Source organism: Taeniopygia guttata, chromosome 4, assembly GCF_048771995.1.
Source record: "Taeniopygia guttata chromosome 4, bTaeGut7.mat, whole genome shotgun sequence".
Taxonomy (NCBI): domain Eukaryota; kingdom Metazoa; phylum Chordata; class Aves; order Passeriformes; family Estrildidae; genus Taeniopygia; species Taeniopygia guttata.
The window spans coordinates 1180283-1204461 of NC_133028.1; the positions used below are offsets into that span (position 1 = coordinate 1180283).

Sequence of the window (24179 nt, forward strand, 5' to 3'; positions counted from 1 at the left end):
ATCCTAGGGGGATCACTGGGGGGGTTTGTGGCAAAGGGAAAAGGATCAAGGATTAAATATTGGGGGAACAATCCCGAGAGGATCCCTGGGGGGGGTTGTGGCAAAGGGAAAAGGATCAAGGGTTGGCAAAAGGAAAAGGATCAAGGATTAAATATTGGGGGGACAATCCTAGGGGGATTTGTGGCAAAAGGAAAAGGATCAAGGATTAAATATTGGGGGAACAATCCCGGGGGATCACTGGGGAGGGGGGGTTGAGGCAAAAGGATCAAGGTTTAAATTTTGGGGGAACAATCCTAGGGGGATCACTGAGGGGGGGTTGGCAAAAGGAAAAGGATCAAAGATTAAATATTGGGGGAGCAGTCCCGAGAGGATCCCTGTTGGGGGGGTTTGGCAAAAGGAAAATGATCAAGGATTAAATATTGGGGGACCAATCCCGGGGGGATCACTGGGGAGGGGGGGGGTTGAGGCAAAATGATCAAGGATTAAATATTGGGGGAACAACGCCGGGGGATCCCTACGGGGGGTGTAGCAAGGGGGGAACGATCTCGGCTCGAACCCTGAGGAGACAATCCCGGATTAAATATCGGGGCGGGGGGTCCTGCGGGGTGCTGAGGGGAGTTTGGGGGGAACCTCCCGGTGCCAGCAGCGCCTCGCCAAGGGTTAATGCGGGCGGGGGTCCGGCGGGGCTGAGCCGCGCTCGTCTCTCCGCAGAGCGGCGGCGGAGCAGCAGCGGGAGGAGGAGGAGGAGGAGGAGGAGGAGAAGAGGAGGAGAAAGAGCAGCAGGAGGAGGAGGAGGATGAGGCCGAGCAGAGCGGCGTGACCGAGCCGCGGGCTCCTCGCCAGGGCTCGCACGCTCCAGCGCCGCGTCCCCCGGCCCCCCCGAGCCCTGAAGTGCGGGTGGGGGCGCGGGGGGAGCAGCGGCGCTGGCGGCCGGCCCAGCCCCGGCTTCCCCGCCTCTATATAAACACACATTTGACTTTCTTTTGCCTCAAAGCGAACAGTGCAGAGGGGCTTTGCCCAGCAGCCCTGCCTCCCTTTTTTTTTTTTTTTTTTTCCTTTTTTTTTTTCTTTCTTTCTTTTTTTTTTTTTTTTTTTCTTCCTCCTCCTTCCTTCTCTCTTCTCTTCCTCCTCCTTACAGAAGTCTGGTGAAAAGTCTGGGGCTCCCAAATAAGCGGCGTGGCGAGAGATCTGTATTTATAGGGAGATATTTATATATATATATGTAGAGATAGAGCTATAAACCGAACCGGCTCGCTGCGTGTGTGTAGTTACATATATACAGCTATTTAATTCTTCCATCTCTCCAGCTCGTGGCTGAATTATTTTAAGATTTTTTTTGAACTTTTTTTTTTTTTTAATCTCGCTCCTTTCCCCCCTCCTTTTTTTACCTTTTTCCCCCTTTTTTCTTCTTTTTCCTTTTTACTCCGTCCTTTTTTTTTCCCTCCTTCTGGTGTGTGTGGCTTTGCCTTGCAAGCGAGCGAGAGCCAGAGCATCTGCAGTTGGACTTTTTGGGGTCTTTTTATTTTTTTTTTTTCCGCCACTCCAGGTTTTGTCTTTTTTTTTTTTCCTTTTTTCTACTTATTTTTTTTCCTTTTTCTCCAATTTTTACCCTCGCCTTTTTCCCTCCTCATCACCCCCACCCCATTTTTTTTTTTTTTTGGGGTGGGGGCGCTGCTTTTCCTCCTTTTTTTTCCTTTTTCCCATCTCCTCCCGTGCGCGCGTGGTGCTTTTTTCCTCCGTGTCACTCTGTCAAGTTTACCCCAAACAAGCCCAAACTTCGCAGCGAGGGGCAGAGCAACCACAGCTTTTTCCCCCCCATATCAACACCTAATTTTATTTATATTTTTTTTAAATTTTCCCTCTTTTCCCTCCTTTCCCCTCGCCGTTTCCCCAACCTGCCGGAGCAGAGGGGGGCGAGCCGGGGCCCCCCTCGCCCCAGGACCCCCCAAGCAGCTCCGAGCGGCCGCTCCGCGCTCTCCGTCCCTCCGCGCGTGTGTGTGGGTGCGAGCGCCGTGCCTGTCAAGGGGCTGTTTCTCTCCCCACCCTCCTCCTCCTCCCTTCTTTCCAAATATGCTTTTTGCAAGTTTTGATCTCGTCTCGGCACTGGCTACCCTCGCCGCGTGCTTGGTGTCACTGACTTTGCTGCTGGCCGTGTCCCAACAGCTGTGGCAGCTCCGCTGGGCTGCCACCCGCGACAAAACCTGCAAGCTACCAATCCCCAAAGGCTCCATGGGATTCCCTTTAATCGGAGAGACCTTCCACTGGCTCCTGCAGGTAAGGAGGATTCCCTGCTCTTTGGGACCGGCGGGTTTTTCTTTCTTTTTTTTTTTTTTCCCTTTTTTTTTTTTTTTTTTTGAATCGGTATCTTTTTAGGGTGTTTTAGGGCTTTTCCCCGCTGTATATTTTTTCCCCCACACGTCTTCTTTCCCTTCCCGATTGCATCATGCGGCTTCTCGGCGGGCTGGGGAGGGAGAACCGGAGCCGGGCGAGCGGCGGTGGCACCGGGGGCACCGGGCGAGCGCTCCCGGCCGGGCTCGGCGGGGCTGCCCGGGCTCGGCATCGCCGCCGCGCTGCCCACCCCTTCTCTCCCTCCCCTCCTCAGCCTCGATTCTTGCCAAAACCTGCGAGCCGCAGCGCCGGAGCGGCGGGCGGAGGCGGCCCGGGGTGGATTTGGGGGTTCCGCCGCTCCTGTCCCCCCCCGAGCCGCGGCTCCGTCCCGTCCCTTCCCCGCTCCCGGCGCTGCTCCCGGCCCGGCTCCCGCGGCGGGGGAAGCCCGCCGAGGTAATCGGGAGATTAACCCGGGATTAACCTCGCTAAACGCCCAACAGCGGCGGGCGGAGCGGGATCCCCCCGCACCGCTGCCAAAAAAAAATGGGGGGAATGGGTGAAAACCCCACAGGAGGTGAGGCAGAGGCGGTCGGGGGGTGCTCGGCTCCGGGGGGAGCCGCGGGACATGCTCGGGGCGCCCCGAGGCTCGCAGCATCCCGGGAGGGAACCCCCGAGGCGAAGCCGCGCCAGGGTTTCCCCCTCTCTCCTCCCAGCAGCAAAAAGTTAAAAAAAAAAATTAATTATAGTAATCAAAGGAGGATGCTCCCGCCCTTCATCGCCGCAGCCGGCGGCGGGGCAGGACAACCCGGTCCCGGCGGGGACAGCGGTGGTGTCCCCCGGTGTCCCCTCCCTCCCCGCCGCCGGGGAAGCCCCGCCACGGCGGCCCCGCTCCGCCGCCCGCCCCCGGCGCCGAAGGGGTTAACGGCACGCTCTCAATAGGGCTTTATTTTTTAAAGAAATTTATCAGATTTTTACAGGGGGACCAGAAAAGGGTTCTCGCTTTTCCACAGGCTCCGTCCAAACAGAGTCCAGGGCTAAAAATACAAAAATTTTGTATAAATTGGACTCCATTCGCAACTTGTGCCGCATAAAGGTGCTCTTTGTGCTGCCCTGGAAATGGTGTACAAATAACTCTTTATTAATGCCACAAAAAGGACTTTAATTATATTTACGCAGATCAAGAAACAGGGTCACCTGAACATCTGAACCTCACAACCGCGCTTTTGTTTCAAAATAAACACCCGCGCTCCCAGCCCGGCGGCGCGGCCGCGGCGCTCGCAGCGCCTCTCCCCGCTCGCCAGAGGGGTTTTTTTTGGGGGGACCCCCCCCGCTATCGCTCCGGCCGCCTCTCCGCCGACAAAAGCCCCTGGAGCATGTGGGAAAGTTATTAAAGTCCCTGAAATCTGGAGATTTACTTAGGCAAAGCGCTGCCTTCCTCGAGTAAAATCAGCCTGAGAGAGGAGGGAGGGGAGAGAAAATGAAAAAAAAAAAAGAGGCAAAAAGAGAGGGGGAAAAAGGGGGGGAGGGTGTGAAGGAGGGGAAGAAAAAAGGGGGGAAATGAGAAAAAATATGAATATGTTTAAAAGTGACAGGGGAGTTAAGGGGAGAAGCAGAGGGGAGGAAGGGGGGAAGGAAGGCACCGACCCCCGCCGGGCTGGACACGGGGTGACCCCGGTTCCCCCCCTACCACCACCCCAAAAAAAGCTGTGCCCCAATTCCCACCGCAGGGCTCCTGCTTCCAGTCCTCGCGGCGGGAGAAGTACGGGAACGTGTTCAAGACGCACTTGCTGGGGCGGCCGCTGGTGCGGGTGACGGGCGCGGAGAACGTGCGCAAGATTCTGATGGGGGAGCACCACCTGGTGAGCACCGAGTGGCCGCGGAGCACGCGGATGCTGCTGGGCCCCAACACCGTGGCCAACTCCATCGGCGACATCCACCGCCACAAGAGGAAGGTCGGTGTCCCCGCTTTTCCCCCGGTTTTCCTCCCCCTTTCCTTTTTCCCCCCAGTTTTTCCTCCCCCTTTCATGTTCCCCCCCGTTTTTCCTCCCCCTTTCTATTTCCCCCCCTCCTTTCCTCCCCTATTCCTTTTTTCCCCCCTCCTTTCCTCGCCCTTTCCTTTTTTTCCCCTCCTTTCCTCCCCCTTTCCTTTTTCCCCCGTTTTTCTTCCCCCTTTCCTTTTTCCCCCCTCCTTTCCTCCCCTATTTCTTTTCCCTCACCTCCTTTCCTCGCCCTTTCCTTTTTTCCCCTCCTTTCCTTACCTTTTCCTTCCCCCCCCCGTTTTCCTCGCCCTTTCCCATTTCCCCCCCGTTTTTCCTCCCCCTTTCCTTTTCTCCCCTCCTTTCCTTTCCTTTTCCCTCCCCCCCGTTTTTTCTCCCCCTTTCCTTTTTTCCCCTGTTTATCTTCCCCCTTTCCTTTTTCTCCCCCTCCTTTCCTCCCCCTTTCCTTTTCCCCCCCGTTTTTCCTCCCCCTTTCCCTCCTTTCCTCCCCCTTTCCTTTTCCCCTCTCCTTTCCTCACCCTTTCATATTCCCCCCCTTTTTCCCCCCCATTTCTTTCATTATATTCCATTTTTGCCCCTTTATCCCCTTTTCCCCTCCGATCCCTTGAGGAATTTCGAGGTGGATCGGGACGGGGGTGGGGTGGGGGGGGACACGCGTGTCTCCCCGAGCCCCCCGCGATGGGGACACGCGTGACAGGGGCGGCGGGGAGGGCTCTTAACAGGGGGATGTGGCACGGGGGGGCTCCCCACGGATTGTCACCCCCCCACCCGAACCGCAGGGACACCCCGAGGAGTTTTGGGTGGAGGGGGTGGTGCTGAGAACTTCCAGGGATTTCAGGGAATTTGGGATCAGGGTGGGGGTTCTGGGGTGAGGGATGAGACCTTTTTGTGTCCCCCTGAGGTGACACCCCCAGGGCAGCCAGTTTGGGGGTGCTGGGACCCCTTTTGTGGCACCTTAGAACCCCCAGATCAGCCTGGTTTGGGGTGCTGGGACCCTTTTGTGTCACCCTGAGGTGACACCCCCAGGGCAGCAAATTTGGGGTGCTGGGACTCCTTTTGTGTCACCTTAAAACCCCCAGATCAGCCTGATTTGGGGTGCTGGGACCATTTTGTGTCACCTTGAGGTGACACTCCCAGGGCAGCCAATTTGGGGTGCCAGCCCCTCCAGTTCTGGGGTTTTTCCTCAATAATTGAGCTGTTATTCCAACCAAGGAGGATGGTGATGGGGCTGCCTCCGTCCAGGAGGAAAATTGGTTTATTCCCCATCCAGGGCAGGTTTATTCCCTATCCAAGGAAAGTTTAATCCCTATCCTGGGAGGGTTAAGCGGGATCAGATAAACCTCTGGATTATTTTTTGCTCATCTCAAGTGGCCTTTTCTCGCCTGCATAAAACCACGGAATTCCGGCCTCGGGAGCAGGCACAGGGGAGTGTGGCTTATGGGGTCATGGAAAAGGGAGGCCTGACCTCTGTGGGATCCTGCTGGGTTTGGGATTGGCACCAGGGCTGGGCTGAGCAATGCCAGCAGAGGTTTCCTCTCTCCTCCACGGCTCTTCCTGGTGTTCTCACTCCTGCATTTTTCCTACTGAGAAAAAACACATGGCCAACATGAAACTCTGAAACCCAAAGCTTTTGGGATGTTCTCGGTCCTAAAGATCTCCACTGTGCTCCCCAAAACCCTTTTTTGCGTCCTGATTGGATGTTGGATGTTAGGGAGGAATTGTGCCCTGTGAAAGTGGGGAGGGGCTGGGCTGGAATTCCCAGATTTGCCGTGGCTGCCCCTGGATCCCAGGCTGGGATGGGATTTGGAGCACCCTGGGACAGTGGGAGCTGTCCTTGGCCATGACAGGGAGTGGAATTGATGATCTTCAAGGTCCCTTCCAACTCAAGCCATTCCACAATTCCATGATTTTTGGCGTCACTTGTGACTCCAAGCCAACAAAGATCCCAATTCCTAATTAATTCCTAAATCCCAGTTAACGCCTAAATCCCAATTCCTACATCAGGGTGGCCAAAAGCCTCCCAAGTTCAGGTATTCCAACAAAACCCTGTCCCAGGATAACCTTGGCTCCTTCTCCCACTCCTTGCTGCTCTTTGAGATCCCACAAACTCTTTTCCCGGGATCTGGGACACTCTGGGAGTTCATTATTTTTTAAGTTTTCCCTTTCATCACCTGGAGATTGAATCCAGCATTCCCAGCTCTGGAATTCAGGCGTTTTATCCTCATTTCTTCGCTCCGTCTCCCATTAATCACCGCTCTGGGAGCCGATCACCTTCCACTTCACCCACTTTGGGCTCATCCCGATTTAGGGAATCCTTTTTTCCCTAAAACCACCCCCGAGCTGCACAGGGAGATAAGCTGAGCCTGCCTCTAATGGGGTTAAAATCGATTGTTCTGCTCTTATCAAGATTCCCAGGAGCAGATTAAAGTTGGTTCCTTCAGGTTCAGCCTCTTCGGAACTCATCAATCCCAAATTTTTGTTGTTCCACGGCTCCAACTTCCAGCTCTCCCCACCCTGAAACTCGGAGAGCTCTCAGGACAGAGGATTTGGACTTAGGGTGAGCTTAAATCTTAAACCAAGCCCAAGTTCTTCTCTTGACCCGCCAGGGAACCAAGGAGAGAGCTTGGAACAGGCAGGATTTTCCATGGAATCCCCAATTCCCACAGGGAGGGTGCTGCTCTTGAGAGGCTCTTTGAGTGATTTGGAGCAGCTGGAAGCTCCGTGGAGAGAGGATTTTCTGGGAAACCTCTCTGGTGGGTGATGACCGAGGGTTTCCCCGTATTACGGGGTTTTCTGGTATTCCGTGACCTCTCGGATTCCGGAATTTTCTTCATCTCTGACCTCGAACCTTCACTTGTCCCTTCCCAATTCCCTGATCCTGCCATAAATTAGGGTGCGATTCCTCACCTGGAATGTGATTTTGGCCAAAATGAGGAAAAGTAGAGTGTGGAACCCACCTCTGCTGCCCTTACAACCATTCGGGATCATCTCCAGCTCTTATCCACGGCCATAAATCCCCCTCATCCTCCCCAAACCCCGCGGAGCTGCGTTTATTTCCAGCAGCGCCTCTTCCAGCATTCCCTGGCAGGCGATCCGTGCTCTCCAGATTGTCACCGGGATGTGGAGATGAGCTCCAAACCCAACATGTTCTTGCAGGAGGGTTCTGGGATCCTGCCAGGGATCAGCTGCTCGGCGGAGCTTTCCAAGGAATTTCAGCTCCTCGCTGGAATTCCGGGATCAGAGAATTCCCGCTGGAGGATGCTTGGATGGGAGCAGGGATAGGGTGGGATGATCCAGATTTTGGAGCTCTTCTCTCTTTCCTGTTTCCATGTCCCAGCTGTTTTTTGGGATCTTTATGGATTCGTTATCCCGTTCCGTATAGACTATCCGGAAGTTTTGATCCCGTCGGTGTTGGTAAAGGATCCTGGGATGCAGGAGGTGCTCAGGAGGACCCCAATCCTAACCCTATGGAAGCTCTCTGCCTTTTCCCATCCCAAATTTATCAAATTTCCCCTCCAGGAGTTTGCCAAAACTCCTATAAATTCCCTGATTTGGGAAATGAACTCTCCAGTTATAGACAGGGAATCGCAGGATATGGAATCAGCTTGGGGCAGGGATGGGAGGCTGGGAACAGAGAATTCCTGCGGCAGGGAATGCCTTCAGCTGCAGATGTCACTGGCACTGAAAATTCCTGTAAATTGAGGAAAATGTCCCTGTTTTGGGAAATGAATTCTCGGGTTGCAGAGAGGGTTTGGAGTCAGCCTGGAGTAGGGATGAGGGGCAGGATGGAGTGCTGGGAATGGGGCAAATTCCTGCGCCGTGGAATGGCTTCATGGCAGATGTCCCCGGTGCTGGCCAGAGCAGTTTGCAAGGAATCATCAACGGCAGCTCCAAACTCCTCTTCCACTTTTCTGGGATATTTATCCCGGCCAGGCTGTTCCTGCTGCTGGATCACGGAGTTTGTGTTGATGTTGGAACAGGACTGGGCCACCCCTGCTGGAGCCAGAGCTCCACAGTGGAATTTTTGTCTGGAATCACCTCCAGGTTCCTCACGGGATGACCTCGGTGGCTGAGCAGGGTCTTTGCTCCGGGATTTTGGTGGCAGATCCCTGTCCCTGCCCACCCAATGACGGATGAATGTCATCCCTTGGGATTGGAGCTCCCACTGGAACTCCCTGGGAAGGGTTGGTGGGATCATTCCAGCTCCTGCTCCACGCTCTGGTGGTCTCCCCATCCTGCTCTTGTCCCACCCCGGCTCCTCCCTCCATCTGATTCCACCTTGTCCTTGTTGACCTCATCAATTCCCATTTCCACATGGAAAACTCCAGATTTTGGGAGCCTTGATTCTGGGGTGAAAGGAACCATAACGAGGGCAAAACAAACCCGGTCTTAGGGATCCTGCATCCTCTTCTTTCACCGGATCCGATTCCAGCGGGAAGCTGGAATTCAGCACTCCTGTGCCTGCAAGGGATCCTGGTGAAGAAGGAAATGGGAATTTGGAATGACCAGGACGTGGTGTTTAGGGTTTTGGTCAAATCTGAGCAGTGCCCAGGGCCAGGAGGGAGATTCCCAGGATCCACAGGGAAAGGTGGGATCAGACTTTCCTCGGGATCATCTTGGCAGGAGAGCGCCGGACTCACTTCCAGCAGAACCATCCCGAAATAGGCACAGCCAGCTGGGAAAAAAAAAACCCAAACCTTAAAAAATGGCAAAGATGGAATAAAATAAAAGCAATCCCTGGGATTGCTGGGGAGACATCCAGAGATTCCAGGAGGGAGCAGCAGGGAGTGGAGCGGGCCCTGGTTTGTCTCAGTGTCCAAAGCTCCATCGCTCATTAACACACCGCAATTAATGCTCTGCCTCCGAGGCACGCAAGTGTTGAGCTCATTAGCACCGAGTGGAAAGGTCCGAGGCTTTCATATCGTTTGCGAGGGGATTAAGAGCACAAAAGGGGCCATAAATTTACAGCCAAATATAAACCAGCTGCCGGGGGGGGAGGGAAGGATCGGGATCGGGATGGGGGAGAGAGCTGGAGGAGGAAGGAGGGATGGGAGGTGGCACGAATGGATCTTTTCCTACAAAAAATCTGGACTGAGGTTGTTGTGAGGGTTTTTTTTTTTAGGGTTTTTAGGATTTTATTTTTCATGGCTATCCAACCATCCCAGTCTCTTCTGTGTGCTCGTGGTGGAAAAGAAACCATTCTAATCCATTGGAGCTAGCTCCCAAAATTATATCAAATAGGCTGAATTCCAGCTGCCACCAGCTCCAGCCCCTTCTCCATGCCCTGGGAGGCTTAATCCATGGGCAAAGGCCTCTGGAGCAGGGAAAATCTTCCATGGATGGAGGACGGCTCCTGTTCCTTGTCCAGGGGAAGAATTCCTGGGCTGGGTTGTCTCCTTGACTTTAGACCAAGCAGTGCTGTCATCTCCAGGAGTGTAAATCCAGAATAATTTCAATTACTTCAATCATTTTTAATCCAGGGGATTAAAAAAAATTACCACTTTTAATCCAAAGGATTAAAAAAAAAAAAAAGCCAAATGGAGGCGCTCGTGGCTAAAACCCAAATTTGGGCCTACTGCGTTAGCGGAGCAGGATTGCGGCTGTGGGATACCCTGGGAGCTGGACATCCCCAAAATTTGGATTTTCCACCTTCCTGTGCCATCCAGGGTGGGAGTTTTGCTTGTGTGGGAGGCACGGAGCAGGTGAAGCCCCTCCTTGGGCAGCAACTGGGTGGAACTGCAACCCAGGCTCTACTTCCAGAGGGACGGGGAGCTGATCCCAGGGATGTGAGGGAGTCAGGATCCATCCTGCACCGTTGTTTTTTCCATCCATCCTCCTCCATCCTCCCAAGCGGCTCAAGGAACCTCCTCAGTTGTGGTTTGTGACATTCCACTTACCCCTCTGGTGGTAACGGAGCTCTCCGTCACTTCCCAGGTGGAATTTTTCCCATGGAATCTCCCTCAGCTGCTGGTTCTCCAGCTTCCTTCTCCTTGTAGGGTGGCCTTAAGTTGGGATCACCTTGTGGGGTCACCTCAGCCCCTGTCACCTCCCTGGAGGAGCTTTAATCCTCGCCTGGTCTGCAGAAGCTCCTCAGGTGTTCGCTCATTCCATGGAGATCTTGCAATCCTCAGGATTTCCTTGGAGGAATCCCTTTTCCAAGATTTTTCCCTTTATTCCTGCCATGAGACCGTGCATGTTCTGGAAGGGGTTTTTATTCCTTTGGGATGAAGTGGCTGCACCATGGATTGGGAATTTCCCACTCATCACATCCTGAGCGTGGCCACCTCTCGCTCTGCTCTGCTCCCAGCTCCTGGAATTCTTGGCAGGACCAAGGACTGGTTTATTTTTAAGTCTGGCTTTGTCTCTAGGAGAATCCCTGCTCTAAATCCACAGGGATCCTTCCCTTTTTGTCCTCTCTCCGTGCTCCAGGAAAACGCATCGGCTCAGTAAAAACCGGGATTTTCCTCCTAATATTTCACTTCCACCGGTTCCCTGTGGAAACTGTTCTCCTCCTCCTCATCTCCAGGGAATTCTTCACGCTCACACCACAGGCAGAGATCCATCACCAGTGGGATAGCCCATCCCAAGGGTTGGAATTAGGTCTCTTCCAACCCAAACCGTTCCAGCATTCCCCGAGCAGTGAGAGCTCCGACCGTTCCCGCTGGGTTTGTGGGGTTCTCCTTCTCCACGGCTCCATCCACAGGGATCCCAGCAGGATCCCGGCCGGCTGACCCCACCTTGCTGATCCTTTTTTCCCTGGACACAGCTCCCATTTCTTTCCCGTGACATCCATGGATGTGGGATCGTTCTCCCTCCTTGAGGAGCGTAAGGTGAATTTTTTTCTCCTCTTTCTCCATAAATAAAAGGGAGAGGACGCTTGCAGCAGCATCCCAAAGCTGATGAATCCCAGTGCTTTTTGGTATCCCCATAAATTTGGCCGAGAAGGTGAAATTTCTTGATGGAATTTTGCTGGGGATAGAATTTTTGGGAGACTGAGGCAGTTTTGCAGAGGGGCTGCTGGGGCAGGTCCTGCTTGGTCCTGGCTCTCCCCCACAGCCCCTTTAACAACTCAGCCTTGAAAATTCGGGATTTGAAGCAGGGCCTTAAAGGTTTTGGGGTCAAAATCCTCCCTTGCCATGGGGGGGATTTGTAGGAAAGATTCTTGAACATGGAGATTTTTGAGCTGTGGGGAAATGCAGATTTTTATTCCGAATCTGACTGGAAATGCTGGAGTTTCTCATAATTTTTTTTTTTCTTTTAACATGGAAAAATCACAGGTAGGGACAACCCTTGAAGGTGCATCATGACATGATGCAAGGATCTGAAATGATCCTTCCATTTTTCCCAGCAGATTTTTTTTTGGGGAAGCATTCGAATTTCAGTTCAAGAGCCTTTGGCAAAGGCACATCATTCCTTTCAGCCTGGAGGCTCCAGCTCCTGTTCCCAGACTCCTGTTGGAGGCTGGAACGTTCACGAGAGCCTGGATCCCTCCAGGATGGAGCCTTCCATGTGCCTCATTTTCCAGAGGAAAAAGGGGAGAAAAGGAATCAGTTCTTCGCTGTGTGCAAAGGCTGAACATTTTATAAGCAGAGTGTCTGGTCAGGAATAGGATTTTTTTGGAATTTTCTCTCCTTTTGTGGTGCCTTTCCAATTTTTTTGCTGTGTTTTCTCTTTGTTCATGCTCCCAGTACCAGGACGGCCTCTTGCCCATGAACCACCTCCAAAAATATCCTGGTTTCCAAACCCGCTGGAGCATGGGAATGGGCTCTGGGGAGGGGCAGACATCCAGGATAATGTGGTGATGGGACAGGGCTGGGACAAACACAGCCTGGCCTCTGAAAATGTGGGAAGAATTAGGACAAATCCAGGTTGAGATGTTGCTTTGGATGTTTCCCGACGTCTCCTGTCGGCCAAACCTCCGGCAGGTGCCAAATTGGTTCCTGAAAACATTTCCAGGCTCATCCCGCCTCACTTTGGAGGCAGTGGCTCTAGGCTGGATGGGATGCAGGTGGCTGATCCCAAAATTTCAGTTTTCCTCCTGGAGGGGAGGAACAGAAAGCTCCGTTCCCTCTTAGGGGAGGACGTGCCAGGTGGGAGCGAGGGGCCTGCAAACCACGGATGGCAAAAGGCAGGGATTGGTGCTGGTGCTTGGAGTGGGAAGGAGAAACCACGGAAAATGTGCATGGGATCACTGCTGGAGCTCACAGAATTCCCTCAAATTCCCTCTCCTTGGCCGTGGATTAAGGTTGGGACTGGGGCATTCTCCAGCTGGGATTGAGGGCACTTTGCTGTCACGTAGAGCTGGAGCTGAGGCACTGGGAAGACATTTTCTGCCTTTGGAAAACCATAAATCCTTAAATATCCTTTTTCCATGAAGGGGGAGTGGGAAGGTTCCAGCCGGGCTCGCTGGGCGGTGGGGTCTCTGTCGATGTGGGTGTACGGTGGAAATGAGCACCCTTGGATGGAGCAAATTCCCAGATTTGGCTCTTTTGGGACATACCCCAATGTGGAAAAACTCTTTCCAGCATCCCAAAAAAATCCTGGCCATGCTGTGAGTCCTCGTGGCTGGGTGCCACCGCAGCCGGGCTGTGGCATCTCAGGGTTAACAAAGCTGAGCTTAGGGACCATTTTGCCTCTCGGCAGCTCTGGAACAACTTCTTGTTGCCCCGATTCTCCTCGGCTTTGCCTGGATTCGCTCCTGGAGCAGCCGAGCTTCACTAGAGGGCGCAGGAATTTTAGGCTAGGAACGCGCCGGGGCTCGTCGGGGAAAGTTGGCTGCCTTCTCCTCCTTTTTAATCAACTGGAAAGATGCAGGGTTGAACTGGAGGTGACTGGAAGGGGATCCAGACTTGTGTCTGGCCGGGGAAGGATCTGCTGACATGTGGGATTAGGCGGTGCGAGCGGCGGCCGGGACGGAGCAGCGCGGCCGGGGCTCGGGCCGTGCTTGGGAGCTGGAGGAGCCTCCTGGCACGAGGAGAGCTCCCAAAATTGCAGAGAAAGAACAAAGCCCCCCTCACCCCCCAGCGCTTAACCTCGCTCTTGTCAGGTCTGTGCTGATCCCATAGGGAGGGGTTCGGTTTTCTCTTCCAAAGGATCCCCTCTTCTGTTCGCACCAATCCTTAGGACAGGATCTTTCCTCTTGGGAGCCTGGCTTGATCTGGGGGTGTGGATGCAGCCCCCCGCACCACGGCAGCTGTTTTGGGACCAGAGGCACATCTGGGACTGTGTCCTTTCTTCAGGGAGCAGCGGGGATGCCCAGGTGCTTCTCCTGTGGGAGATGCCAGGGTAGGATGAGGCCAGGAGCCCCCAAAGGCCACCTCCAGTGGGATTGCAGCTCCCGGTGTTCCTAAAGCAGGGCTGGCCCTCATTGGCCCTGCTTCCAGCTGGGGAAACTGAGGCATGGGAAATGGTTCGGGAGCCTCTATCCTTATTCCAAGCTCCTCAGCATGAAGGGCAGGTGAGAGCTGGATGGGGACACAGCAGTGTCCCCTCACCAGCCACACCCAGGTGGGTCTTGTCCCATCCCTGTGGAAGAGGTCATGGATCTTGGTCTGCACCAAACCCGGTGTCCTGCTCATGGACAAAGGAACCGTCTTTTCCCCAGTCCCTTCCCACCTTCCCCAGTCCCTTCCCACCTTCCCCAGTCCCTTCCCACCTTCCCCACTCCCTTCCCACCTTCCCCACTCCCTTCCCACCTTCCCCACTCTCTTCCCACCTTCCCCATTCCCTCCTCACCCTCCGCATTCCCTCTTCACCTTCCCCACTCCCTCCCCACCTTCCCCACTCCGCCGAGGGTCTCGGCTTTACCCCCTCCAGCTTTTCCTGCCCTTTTCCAGCTGTTTTTTTCCAGCAGAAAATGCTGAACGCCGCTGCCTTTCCCGGCTCTGGATGCAGGAGGAGGCGGCCGCCGCCGCCCCGTCCCGCGCCCTCGCCGTGCTCTCGCTCCCTGCTGTTCATTCATTCATTCATTGATTCCTCCTCTCATTCATTCATGCCTCGGCTCCGTGCGGCCATCCAGGGATGGCTCCCGGTCCCCAGGCTCGGATTCCCTTCCCTGTCCATCCTCCCCTCCCGGGATTCCCGCGGGCAGCTCCGCGCCGGGCCCGCCGTGCGCTGCGTTTTTACCGGGGGCTCAACCCGGGGCGCAGTGAAGCGGCTCTTGTGGAGGCTCCGGAGCCTCCAGCCCGGAGCTGCGAGGGGACAGAGGTGTTTTTTCACCAAACAAACTCCCAGGGAACGCCGGGCATTAGCAATGAGGGGTCGCAGCCAGGAAAATATTACCTTTCCCTTGGAGTGCTGACTGCGGAGGAAATTCTCACATTTACAGCTCCGGCGAGCCCGGCGCTCATGGAAAAGAGGGGGCGGCTTTGATTTCGCTCCTCTCTCGGTGGGTTGATAACTTGGCAGCCCCCCCACCTCGCCTCCATTCCCGCCGGGAAGCGGCCACCGGTGGAGGCTCCGGCGCGCAGCTCCCTCCTTGGAATCCTGCTTTAATTGGATTTTCCTGGAGGCCTGCGGTGCGTGTGCGTCCTGCCCCGTGCGTGTGTGTAGGTTAATAAAAAATAAACAAACAGCACTTTCCCCCCTTGCTCGGGGAGGGATGCGGCGGGAATGCCGAATGAAAGCGCTGCTGTGCCGGGAAGGGACATTCCTGGCATTGCTGAGCTCCTCGCGCGGGCCCGGGCCCAAATTGGAGGAAAAAAAATTGGAGTAAGGAGCCGTTAGCGTGGGGGACCTGGGGAGGCCCAGTCCTGCTCACTGTTTACTCGCAGAGCTTAAATTAACGCTGGCTGCTGACATCAGGAATTTTTTTTTTCCCTGGTTTCCCAAGGAAATGAGCTGAGGGCGATCGCGGCCTCTGCGTACGTGCAGCGGCTCTTCCCCGCTTGAACCCCTGTCGGAGTTCAGCCAGATTCCACAGAGATCCTAAAGGCTCCAAAATAATTATTTTGCTTCGTTTTGCATCCATTAAAAAAAAAAAAAAGCCAAAAAAAAAAAATAAAAAAAAGCAAAGGTGGTGGAGAGGTGAGAGGAATTGTCGGTGCTTCCCGTTAGGGGAGCTGCGTTTTCCCGTTGTGTCTGTGTGGGATGCTGGAGAATCCCTGTGGAAAAGGTGCCACCCAAACCCCGGGATGAACAGAGCTGGGATCCTTTGGACATGGAAATCCAGCTCCGTCCCTCCTGCCACACCTGGATGAAGGAATTCCTCCCATCCCTGGTTTGCTCCGTTATTCTCTGTCACTTGTGATGGTCGTGGTGGGAATCTCGGGGAGGAGCTGGCGTTTCTGGCAGCTTTTTAGGAACTGGATGAAGAGTTTGGAAAGGCAACAACTCCCCGCAGGACACCTTGGAGAAGACCAGAGGTGTTGTGGCTGTGGACAAACCTCTCCTTGCTGTTTTCCGTAGGTTTTCTCCAAGATTTTCAGCCACGAGGCTCTGGAGAGTTATCTCCCCAAGATCCAGCTGGTGATCAAGGACACCCTGCGGGCCTGGAGCAGCAACGCCGAGCCCATCAACGTGTACCACGAGGCGCAGAAGCTGACGTTCCGCATGGCCATCCGCGTCCTGCTGGGCTTCCGCATCCCCGACGAGGAGCTCGGCCGCCTCTTCGAGGTCTACCAGCAGTTCGTGGAGAACGTCTTCTCCTTGCCCGTGGATCTGCCCTTCAGCGGCTACAGGAGGGTGAGATTTGGGACGGGTTCTCTACGCTGATAACACCAATTAATTAATGGGCAGTGATTAATCCACGCCTTTTCTCGTTCTCAGTGGGGTTTCTCACCCTCCTGACCTCGAGGAGTCCATTTTGGGCCACAATTCCTGATTTAGAGGAGAAGGCAGAGGAAAATGCAATCCTTGGTGGTTGGAATGGTTCGACAACAGGAAATAGTCAGGACTTGCCCAGATTTAATTAGTATTTTTCCTCATTTGGCAATTTGCCTGTGTTTTTTGAGTTTGTGGGACCCTTCTCCTTTTAATTCCCTCCTGTCCTTGGAGTGAAACAGGTGTCCGTAATTCCAGGAATTAAAACAGATCCCTGTAATTCCCAAAGCTAAAACAGGTCCTTCTAATTCCTGGAGTATTCCAAGCTTTTTTTTTGATGAATGATGCAAAATGAAAACATAACAAAAAATAGACGTAAAATAATTTTTTTCCCCCATGGGCAATTTTGATAACAGAAATACAGGGGTTCAAAATTTATTTTTGTGCTATTCCTGCATTTTTTTTTTAATTGTTATTTGCCCATGGGAACGATTCCATCCCCTCAGAGCCTGGAATCATTCCCAGCAGCAGGTTAGCCCCGAGCAGCTGCACTCCCGTAGGAATTGCTTTGCTTTACTGGGACCAGGTGATGAAATTGCTCGGGAAGAGGATTCTTTGGGATGAATGGGCTTTCCTTTGAGAGACAATTTTCCCAGGGATTTCTATACATCCCAGGAGGAGCCGGGGGCTGTGAACCGGTGCCGGACAGGGGCTCCCAGCCCAGACCCGTCATTTACACCTAGGTGTTGATTACTCCGCCTGTGATCTCCCCCACCCCGGCTTTACTCCTCCTGCCCAGGGGACACCTCCAGCATCTTCACACCCTTCTTTGAGCCTCTGCTTTTATGGCTTGGACCTGTCCTGGGCACATCTGCAGCTCCTGGGATGGGCAAGGTGCTGCTGGTGGTGTGGTCTGAGCGCTTCCTGCTCCACAGGGAATCCGGGCCCGGGAGACGCTGCAGAAGGGGCTGGAAAAAGCCATCCAGGAGAAGCTGCAGAACACGCAGGGCAAGGACTACACCGACGCCCTGGACATCCTGATAGAGAGTGGGAAGGAGCACGGCAAGGAGCTGACCATGCAGGAGCTGAAGGTAAAGCTCTTCCCCGGGGTCACCTTGGGATTGTTCTGCTCGGGGACTTCCTGAAGGGAAAAGTGAGGGATGCTCCAGGGAGGAATTTTTGGGGCAGACCTGAGAGTTGGGGGACCATGAAGTGTCGGTGGATCCAGACCAGCTGCTTTATTCATTTGCTGGTTGTGCCCAGCCCTTTCTAGGAAGCGTTCCATGGCATCATTAAGCTTGGAAAAGGCCTCCAAGATCATCAAGGCCAGCCTCCATCCCCACTAAACCATGCCACAAAACTCCACATCCACTCAGTTTTTGAACGCTTTCAGGGATGGTGGCTCCATCACCATCCCAGGCAGCCTCTTCCAACACTTTGCTGTTCTTCCAGGAAAGAAGTCTTTCCTGATCTCCAACCTGGTCACAACAGAAGCCTTGATCAGCTGCCTCCCTTGATCTTTCCACTTCTCCTGGTGCCTCCTTTGCAGCCCCTAGGCAGGTTCTTATCTGCGGCTGGGTCATGGCATGCCAGGAGCCATCTCCTGGGCTTTTTGTCTGATCCTCAGAGCTTCTGTGTGAAGCTCATCACAGTGGCTGTCCAAGGAGTGATCTTCCAGTTAAACATGACCACGCTGTGGCTGCCTCATCCCTGGAGGTGTCCAAGATCATTAACAATGGACACAAACTCTGCCCAGATTTCCCTCATCCATCCTGGTGGGTGGGAAATCACCCAGGAGAATCCACCTCCCTTTGGAGGCCACATTCCATTTTTCCCTCTCTCAGCTTTGTGACGCGATCCTTCCTCAGGTCACTTTGCATTTTAAACCTTTGGAACGGCTGTTTTTTTGGGGAGAATCTGTGGCTGCTCCATCCCTGGGAGCATCCAAGGCCAGGCTGGACAGGGCTTGGAGCACCTTGGGATAGCGGGAGGTGTCCCTGGGGTTGGTGATCCTTAACTTCCATTCAACCCAAACCATCCCACGATTCTGAGGCCAGGCTGGAAAGCTTTTTGTGGAGAAGAGCACCCGGTGGCACCTTGACGTGCTGAGGTTGGTGTCTCCTCTGCCCCACCCGTGTCTCACCCTGGCTCTTTTCCTGCCCCCCAGGACGGCACCCTGGAGCTCATCTTCGCCGCCTACGCCACCACGGCCAGCGCCAGCACCTCCCTGATCATGCAGCTCCTCAAACACCCGCGGGTGCTGGAGAAGCTGCGGGAGGAGCTGCGGAGCAAAGGGATCCTCCACAACGGCTGCATCTGCGAGGGCTCCCTGCGCCTGGACAACATCAACGGCCTCCAGTACCTGGACTGCGTCATCAAGGAGGTTCTTCGTCTCTTCACCCCCATCTCCGGGGGCTACCGGACGGTGCTGCAGACCTTCGAGCTGGACGTGAGTAGTGCTGCACCCCAAACTCTCCAAAACAGCCCAGTTTGCTTGAGCGTGGCTTAAAGGAGACCCCTGAGGGGACAAAACGAGGTCCTGCCTAATTAAGCCCTTCTCCCAGTAGTGGGATAAATGGACGCAGCCTTAAGCTGCACCAGGGGAAGTTTAGGCTGGATATTAGGGAAAAAATTCTTCCCAGAAAGAGTGGTTGGGCATTGGAATGGGGTGAGGTGGTGGAGTCACCATCCCTGGAGGGGTTTAAGCCTGGATGTGGCACTTGGTGCCACGGTTTAGTGGATGAGGTGGTGTTAGCTCACAGCTTGGACTTGATGATCTCAAAGGCTTTTCCAGCCTAATTAATTCTGTGGTTCTGGAAATGGGATTTGCTCCAGTTCCAGCAGCGATGGGATGTGGAGCAAGGGATGCGTGAAGCTGTCAAAGAGCAGACGGGTGTGATGCTTCAAAGCCCAGCTCGTGACAGTGACGCCAAATTCTGAGCTGGGGTGTGACAGGGGAAAGGTTTACGGCAAAGGGCATCTCCGGGCTGCCGGATGACAGGCGGATTAGTCACCGCCATGGCTGGAATTTCCTCCCAGCAAAACAAAATCTCGGGAGCTGCCTTGTCACTGTAAATCCTCCTAATGCAGTGGTTTGAGTCAGAGACCTTTTAAAGTGCTCAGGGGATGATAAATCCACCCCATTTCTCATCGCCCAGGCCCCAACGTGGGTGTTGGGTGTGTGGTGCTGACAGGCGGCGGGGTGTGGGATGCTGAGGGATGCTGTGGGATCCTCTGGGATGCTCTGGGAAGGGCTGGCTGATGTGTGGGGCACGGCACGGGAGAAGCTGCTTCCCCTGCTCAGCACCACGGGGTTCCTGGTAGGCAGCTCCTGCCAGTGACCACAAAGCAAATAAACGGATGGATCATCCCATGAATCCTTGGGATGGAGGGAGGAATAAAGCCAGGATTCACATCTCTTTGTGCTGTCTGGTTTTCCTTTAAATCTGCATCACACTTGAAGGATAAACCCAAAAGAAATGGGAATAAGCGGGGAAAAATGTGAGGGTGCTGCAGCCTGACACAAATTGTCCAGGGATTGTGGATGCTGCATCCTTGGAAGTGTCCAAGCTTGGATGGGGCTTGGAGCACCCTGGGGTAATGGAAGGTGTCCCTGCCCGTGGAGGGAGGTGGGACAGGAACAGTTAAGGATCCCTCCCAAGCCAAACCATTCCATCATTCTACGGAAACAAAATTCCTTTACCTCGTCCCCCTGCTCCCGCTCCCTCTCCGGCAGGATTGACCCACTCTGCTCTCCTCTCCGCCCCTTCCCGCCTCTCCGCAGGGTTTCCAAATCCCCAAGGGCTGGAGCGTGATGTACAGCATCCGGGACACCCACGACACCGCCCCCGTCTTCAAGGACGTGGACGTCTTTGACCCCGACCGCTTCGGGCAGGGCCGGAGCGAAGACAAGGACGGCAGGTTCCACTACCTCCCCTTCGGAGGAGGCGTACGGACCTGTCTGGGGAAGCACCTGGCCAAGCTTTTCCTCAAGGCTCTGGCCATCGAGCTGGCCAGCACCAGCCGCTTCGAGCTGGCCACCAGGACTTTCCCCAAAATCACCCTGGTGCCCGTGGTCCACCCGGTTGACGGACTCAAGGTCAAATTCTTCGGACTGGATTCCAACCAGAACGAGATCCTGACGGGCACAGACGCCATGCTGGGGGCCACCGTGTAGAGCCCGCGCCAGTGGCACCAGGGACGGGCGGCCGGGGGATGCGGGGTGGGGTGGGGGCGAGGGGATGGACAGGAGGGGAGGAGAGAGGGATGAGGAGCTTCTCCACGGTGCTCACCTCCGGATCGGGACTGCTTTTCCAGCAGGGAAGCTGCCGAAAGCGTTTTGCTCTTCCCGCGGGACGCGGAGAAGGTCGGGGCGGCGGCGCCTTGTTTCGTCGGGAAGGAGGAAGATACGCAAAAGCCGAGTCGAGCTGGGATGGCCGACCATACACAGTATCTAATTATTATAAATATATATATATAAATATCTATAAAACACTTCTGCTGCCAGGAGGAGAAGGCCCGACTGCGGGAAAGGCTTGGGAATCAGCCAAGGATCTGAGGTCTGGTGTCCCGGGGCAGCTCTGGGGTGACCTCTGACCTTTTGTTTTTAACAGTGTTAAATTAGCTGGTGATAACAGTGTTTTTATGTTTTTTGAGTTTTTTTTTGTTGTTTTGTTTTTTGTTTCATTTGTTTGGTTGTGTTGTTTATTCCGGGGCGTTGGAGCCTTTCCTTGGCCAGGGGGAGACAACGCTGCCCATTCCCAGCCCCTCTCCCGCTGGTGCCGGGGCAGGCTGGGGAGGAGGAGCAGGAGGGGTGGTTTTGCTTCCCAAAAAACCCCTCCTGTGGTGTCTTGCCCGGGGCTGAGTCATCCCCGAGGCCCCCAAGAGAAAGGCAGATTTGCATTTTCCAAGATGTTTTGGGGCTCTGGGGAGGGGGATGCCCTTTTTTTTTTCTCTCATTGAGTTTCCTGCTGCTGCTACACGGCCCGTGAGCACCCCCTCCTCTGCAGCCCCCGCCAGCCCTGGGCACAGGCACCCGGCTTTGGGGACATTTCGGTGCCTCTGCTGTCCCCTCAAGGTGCTGGCACCAGCCCCTGACCCCAGCACGGCTCTGGGGGCACCTGGGGGCGCCGGGGCTGCTCCTGCCAGGGGCATTTGCATTAAAGGTGATCTCTCGAATTAAGCCAACGCACGCATTTGTTTGTCTCGTGTTTGGGGTTTTTTGGCAACGGGAGAGCTCAGCAGGAAGGAGAGGGCTCCGTGTCAGCTTCCACCCCGCATCCCAGGAGAATTCCAGAGCCTCTCCAGCACAAGCCAGCAGCCACCGAGAGGTATCTTTGCCTTCCATTTGCTGGGGGGGGGGGTTATTTTATTTTGATTTTCTGCATGCAGGAGGCTTTTAGGTTGAGTTGGAGATTTGGGGGGCTGTGTTGGGAGGGTGTGGAGCCAAAGCTCCCCGAGCACTGGGCAGGTGTTGGGTTCCAACCAGAGCCAAACGCCAGCTGGGGAGATCCCTCCGTGACTTGGGGCAGCTCTTCCAGCCCACCCAGCCCCACTCCTGTCCCATCCCAACCCTCCGAGGTGGAACAGATGACACGAGGAGGCCGAGAGCGGTGACGGGCACCGATCCCATGCCGGTGGGGGCAGCTTGGCTTTCAGCTCCTCAGGGGTCCAGAGAAGTTTGGGGGCTTGGAATAGGGAAGGAGAAGGGGCAGGTGTGGCTCACCAGGTGGCTTTGCAGGTTGTGCCTTTGCCTCTTTGGCAAGAGGCGCCTCTTGGGAAGGTGGTGGGAAGTGTGAAGCGAGCGGAGGCGAGGCCGCCTTGGCCGGCGCGTGCTGGCGGGGGCAAGGAGGAGGGAGGCAGGTTTGGAGCCAAGGGAAGCACTTGAGGTTGGAATGCCGTCAGCCAAGCTGCCAAAAATCCCCCTCCGGAGCATCCCAGGGGACGGCGGTCTCTCCCACTGGGGTGCACAGCTTGATTTAAGCTGGAATGAAACTCCCGATCTTCTGGGATTCCCCATTTCCTGTTCCGATCCCATTCTTATTCCTGGGTGGTGACCAACGTGCCAAACCCCACAGGAAGGTCTCAGGAGCCCTGGAGCCAGAGGCTCAGAGTTTTCCAGCCTGGAATTTTTAAATGGAACACCACTAGCTCAGGCCCTGTTGGGATCCTAAATGTTTCCTTGTCCCTGATGGAGAGAAAATGTTCCTGGAAGGAGTTGGGTGGAAATCCAAATCCCAAAGGAGAACACAAACCAGGATGTGGTGGGAATGGGAGTCTCCCAGGGACAAATATCCCGGGAAAGGCGCCGGGCACAGGGAGGTATCCGGGATTTTTGTAGGACTTGGGAATGGGGATGGAAGGCAGATGAGCTGTAGGGTGAGAACCCAGCGGGTCCCTCCAGGAGCCCCCGTTTCCATCTGGGATCTGTGCTTGGGGATGAGTGGGCTGGGAAAGGGAAAAGCTGGAGAGAGGGGCGGACAGCCAGGATGGAAGGTCTGGTTAAAGACAAATCCCTCGGATAGATGGGCAAAATCTCTTGGACAGATCTCTGGAAGGGCTCCCTCCTTCTTTTCACAGGGAATCAGGGAAGGGTTTTTCCCTGAAATTTCGATTTTAACTTCCAATGTTGTTCCAAAGTGAGAACCAAACCTGTTCTGGAGTGAGTTTTGATGGGAATGGGAGCTGCAGCCATCCCTGAAATTCCATTAACATCCCGTGGATATACAGTGTTTGTGTGGGGGAGTATTTAATCCAGGCTGAAGTAAGCCAGGCTTTGTTGTTCCAGTCCTAACTAATATAACTTGACTAAAAAAATAAAGTTGCTGCAGTGGGTTTGCAGAATAAAGCACTTTGAATCTCAGATTTTTTTTTTTTTTTAATTAGCACAGTCCAATTTGCTATAATATTATTTTATACACAAAATTTTTTTTTTTGGTCTGTCTTTATAAACTATTATAAGTGCTATTTTTGTTATAATTCAAAAATAGATATTTAGGATAAAGTTGTGCTGTTAAATATTTGTTATTTAGTAAAAATATGATTTTTTTTTCCTCTATTGTAAACGTTGTTTGGGAAAAAATATTAATGTTTTATCCTATTTGTTTTTAATATTAAAAAAAAAGGAAAAAAGCGCTTGTGGGGTTTTTTCGTTCGGAAATTGGTGCCGTGTGCGGTTGTGTTGCAGTCATGTGGGTTTGAATATGTACAGAATATTCTGTGTCCCATATTAAAATGAATGTTGTGTATTTTGTGATCCCAAAATAAAACAAAACAAAACAAAAAAAACCACCCATCCATGTGGCTCCTTTCTAGAATTCCAGAATAAAAAGGTGTTGGAGCTCCCAGGTTTTGGTCTCGTGTTGCAGCTGCTGCTCCTTTGAAGGCCTTGTGGCCTCCGGGTTTCAGCGAGAACCATCCCAAAAATTGGGATAAAGCGGGATTTTGGCTCCATGGCCAAGGTGGAGCCTGGTTCTATGGACCCAAAGAGAGGAAATTCCACTTAAAAATAAAATAAATTATGGGGACAGTGGACAAGTCCATGAATCGAGATGTCCAGAGATTGGGAATCCCTGGAGATTGGACAGGTCCTGAGCCACCTGTCCAAGGTGAATCCTGGCTGACAGGGAATCCAGCACAGGAAATTTCACTTCAAAATACAAAAATAACCCCATAAGATTAAATATTTTTACAGGGAGGATGGTCAAGTGTTGGATTAAGATGTCCAGAGATTTGGAATCTCCATCTCTGGAGACTGGACATGGTCCTGAGCACCCAGACCAAGCTGAACCCTGATATTAATTGAAATGCAGAAAATTCTAAAAGAAAATAAAAATAAATTAATTTTATAGGGAGATTGGTTGAAATTGGGATCAAGTGGGAGATGTTTGGAGTCTCCATCCTTGGAGACTGGACATGGACCTGAGCTACATGAATCTTGGCTGATATGGATCCAAATACAGGAAATTCTACAATAAAGTAAAATAGAATAAAATAAAATAATTCAAATAAAATCTTTTTATGGGGAAGATTGTCAAAATTTGGGTCAAGTGTGAGAGATTTCAAGTCTTCATCCCTGGAGATGGGATGTGGTCC

At 53.6% G+C, this 24179-nt stretch overlaps 1 protein-coding gene across 1 annotated transcript; it reads left to right on the forward strand.

Moving 5' to 3' along the window:
- The first annotated feature begins 1076 nt into the window (after window positions 1–1076).
- Window positions 1077–23372, forward strand: CYP26B1 (cytochrome P450 family 26 subfamily B member 1). Its single transcript, XM_030270396.4, has 6 exons — window positions 1077–2274; window positions 4056–4280; window positions 15732–16007; window positions 17021–17176; window positions 18253–18534; window positions 19870–23372. The coding sequence occupies exons 1-6, from the start codon at window positions 2071–2073 to the stop codon at window positions 20260–20262; spliced, it is 1536 nt and encodes a 511-aa protein (XP_030126256.2). The 5' UTR covers window positions 1077–2070; the 3' UTR covers window positions 20263–23372.
- Window positions 23373–24179: the final 807 nt, after the last annotated feature.

What these genes read in the sequence shown, in the direction of transcription:
- CYP26B1 (XM_030270396.4), top strand. Translation starts at nt 2,071, where the DNA reads ATGCTTTTTGCAAGTTTTGATCTCGTCTCGGCACTGGCTACCCTCGCC. An exon ending in CCTTCCACTGGCTCCTGCAG is followed by an intron (nt 2,275 to 4,055) that starts GTAAGGAGGATT and finishes TTCCCACCGCAG; the next exon opens with GGCTCCTGCTTCCAGTCCTC. An exon ending in CCTTCAGCGGCTACAGGAGG is followed by an intron (nt 16,008 to 17,020) that starts GTGAGATTTGGG and finishes CCTGCTCCACAG; the next exon opens with GGAATCCGGGCCCGGGAGAC.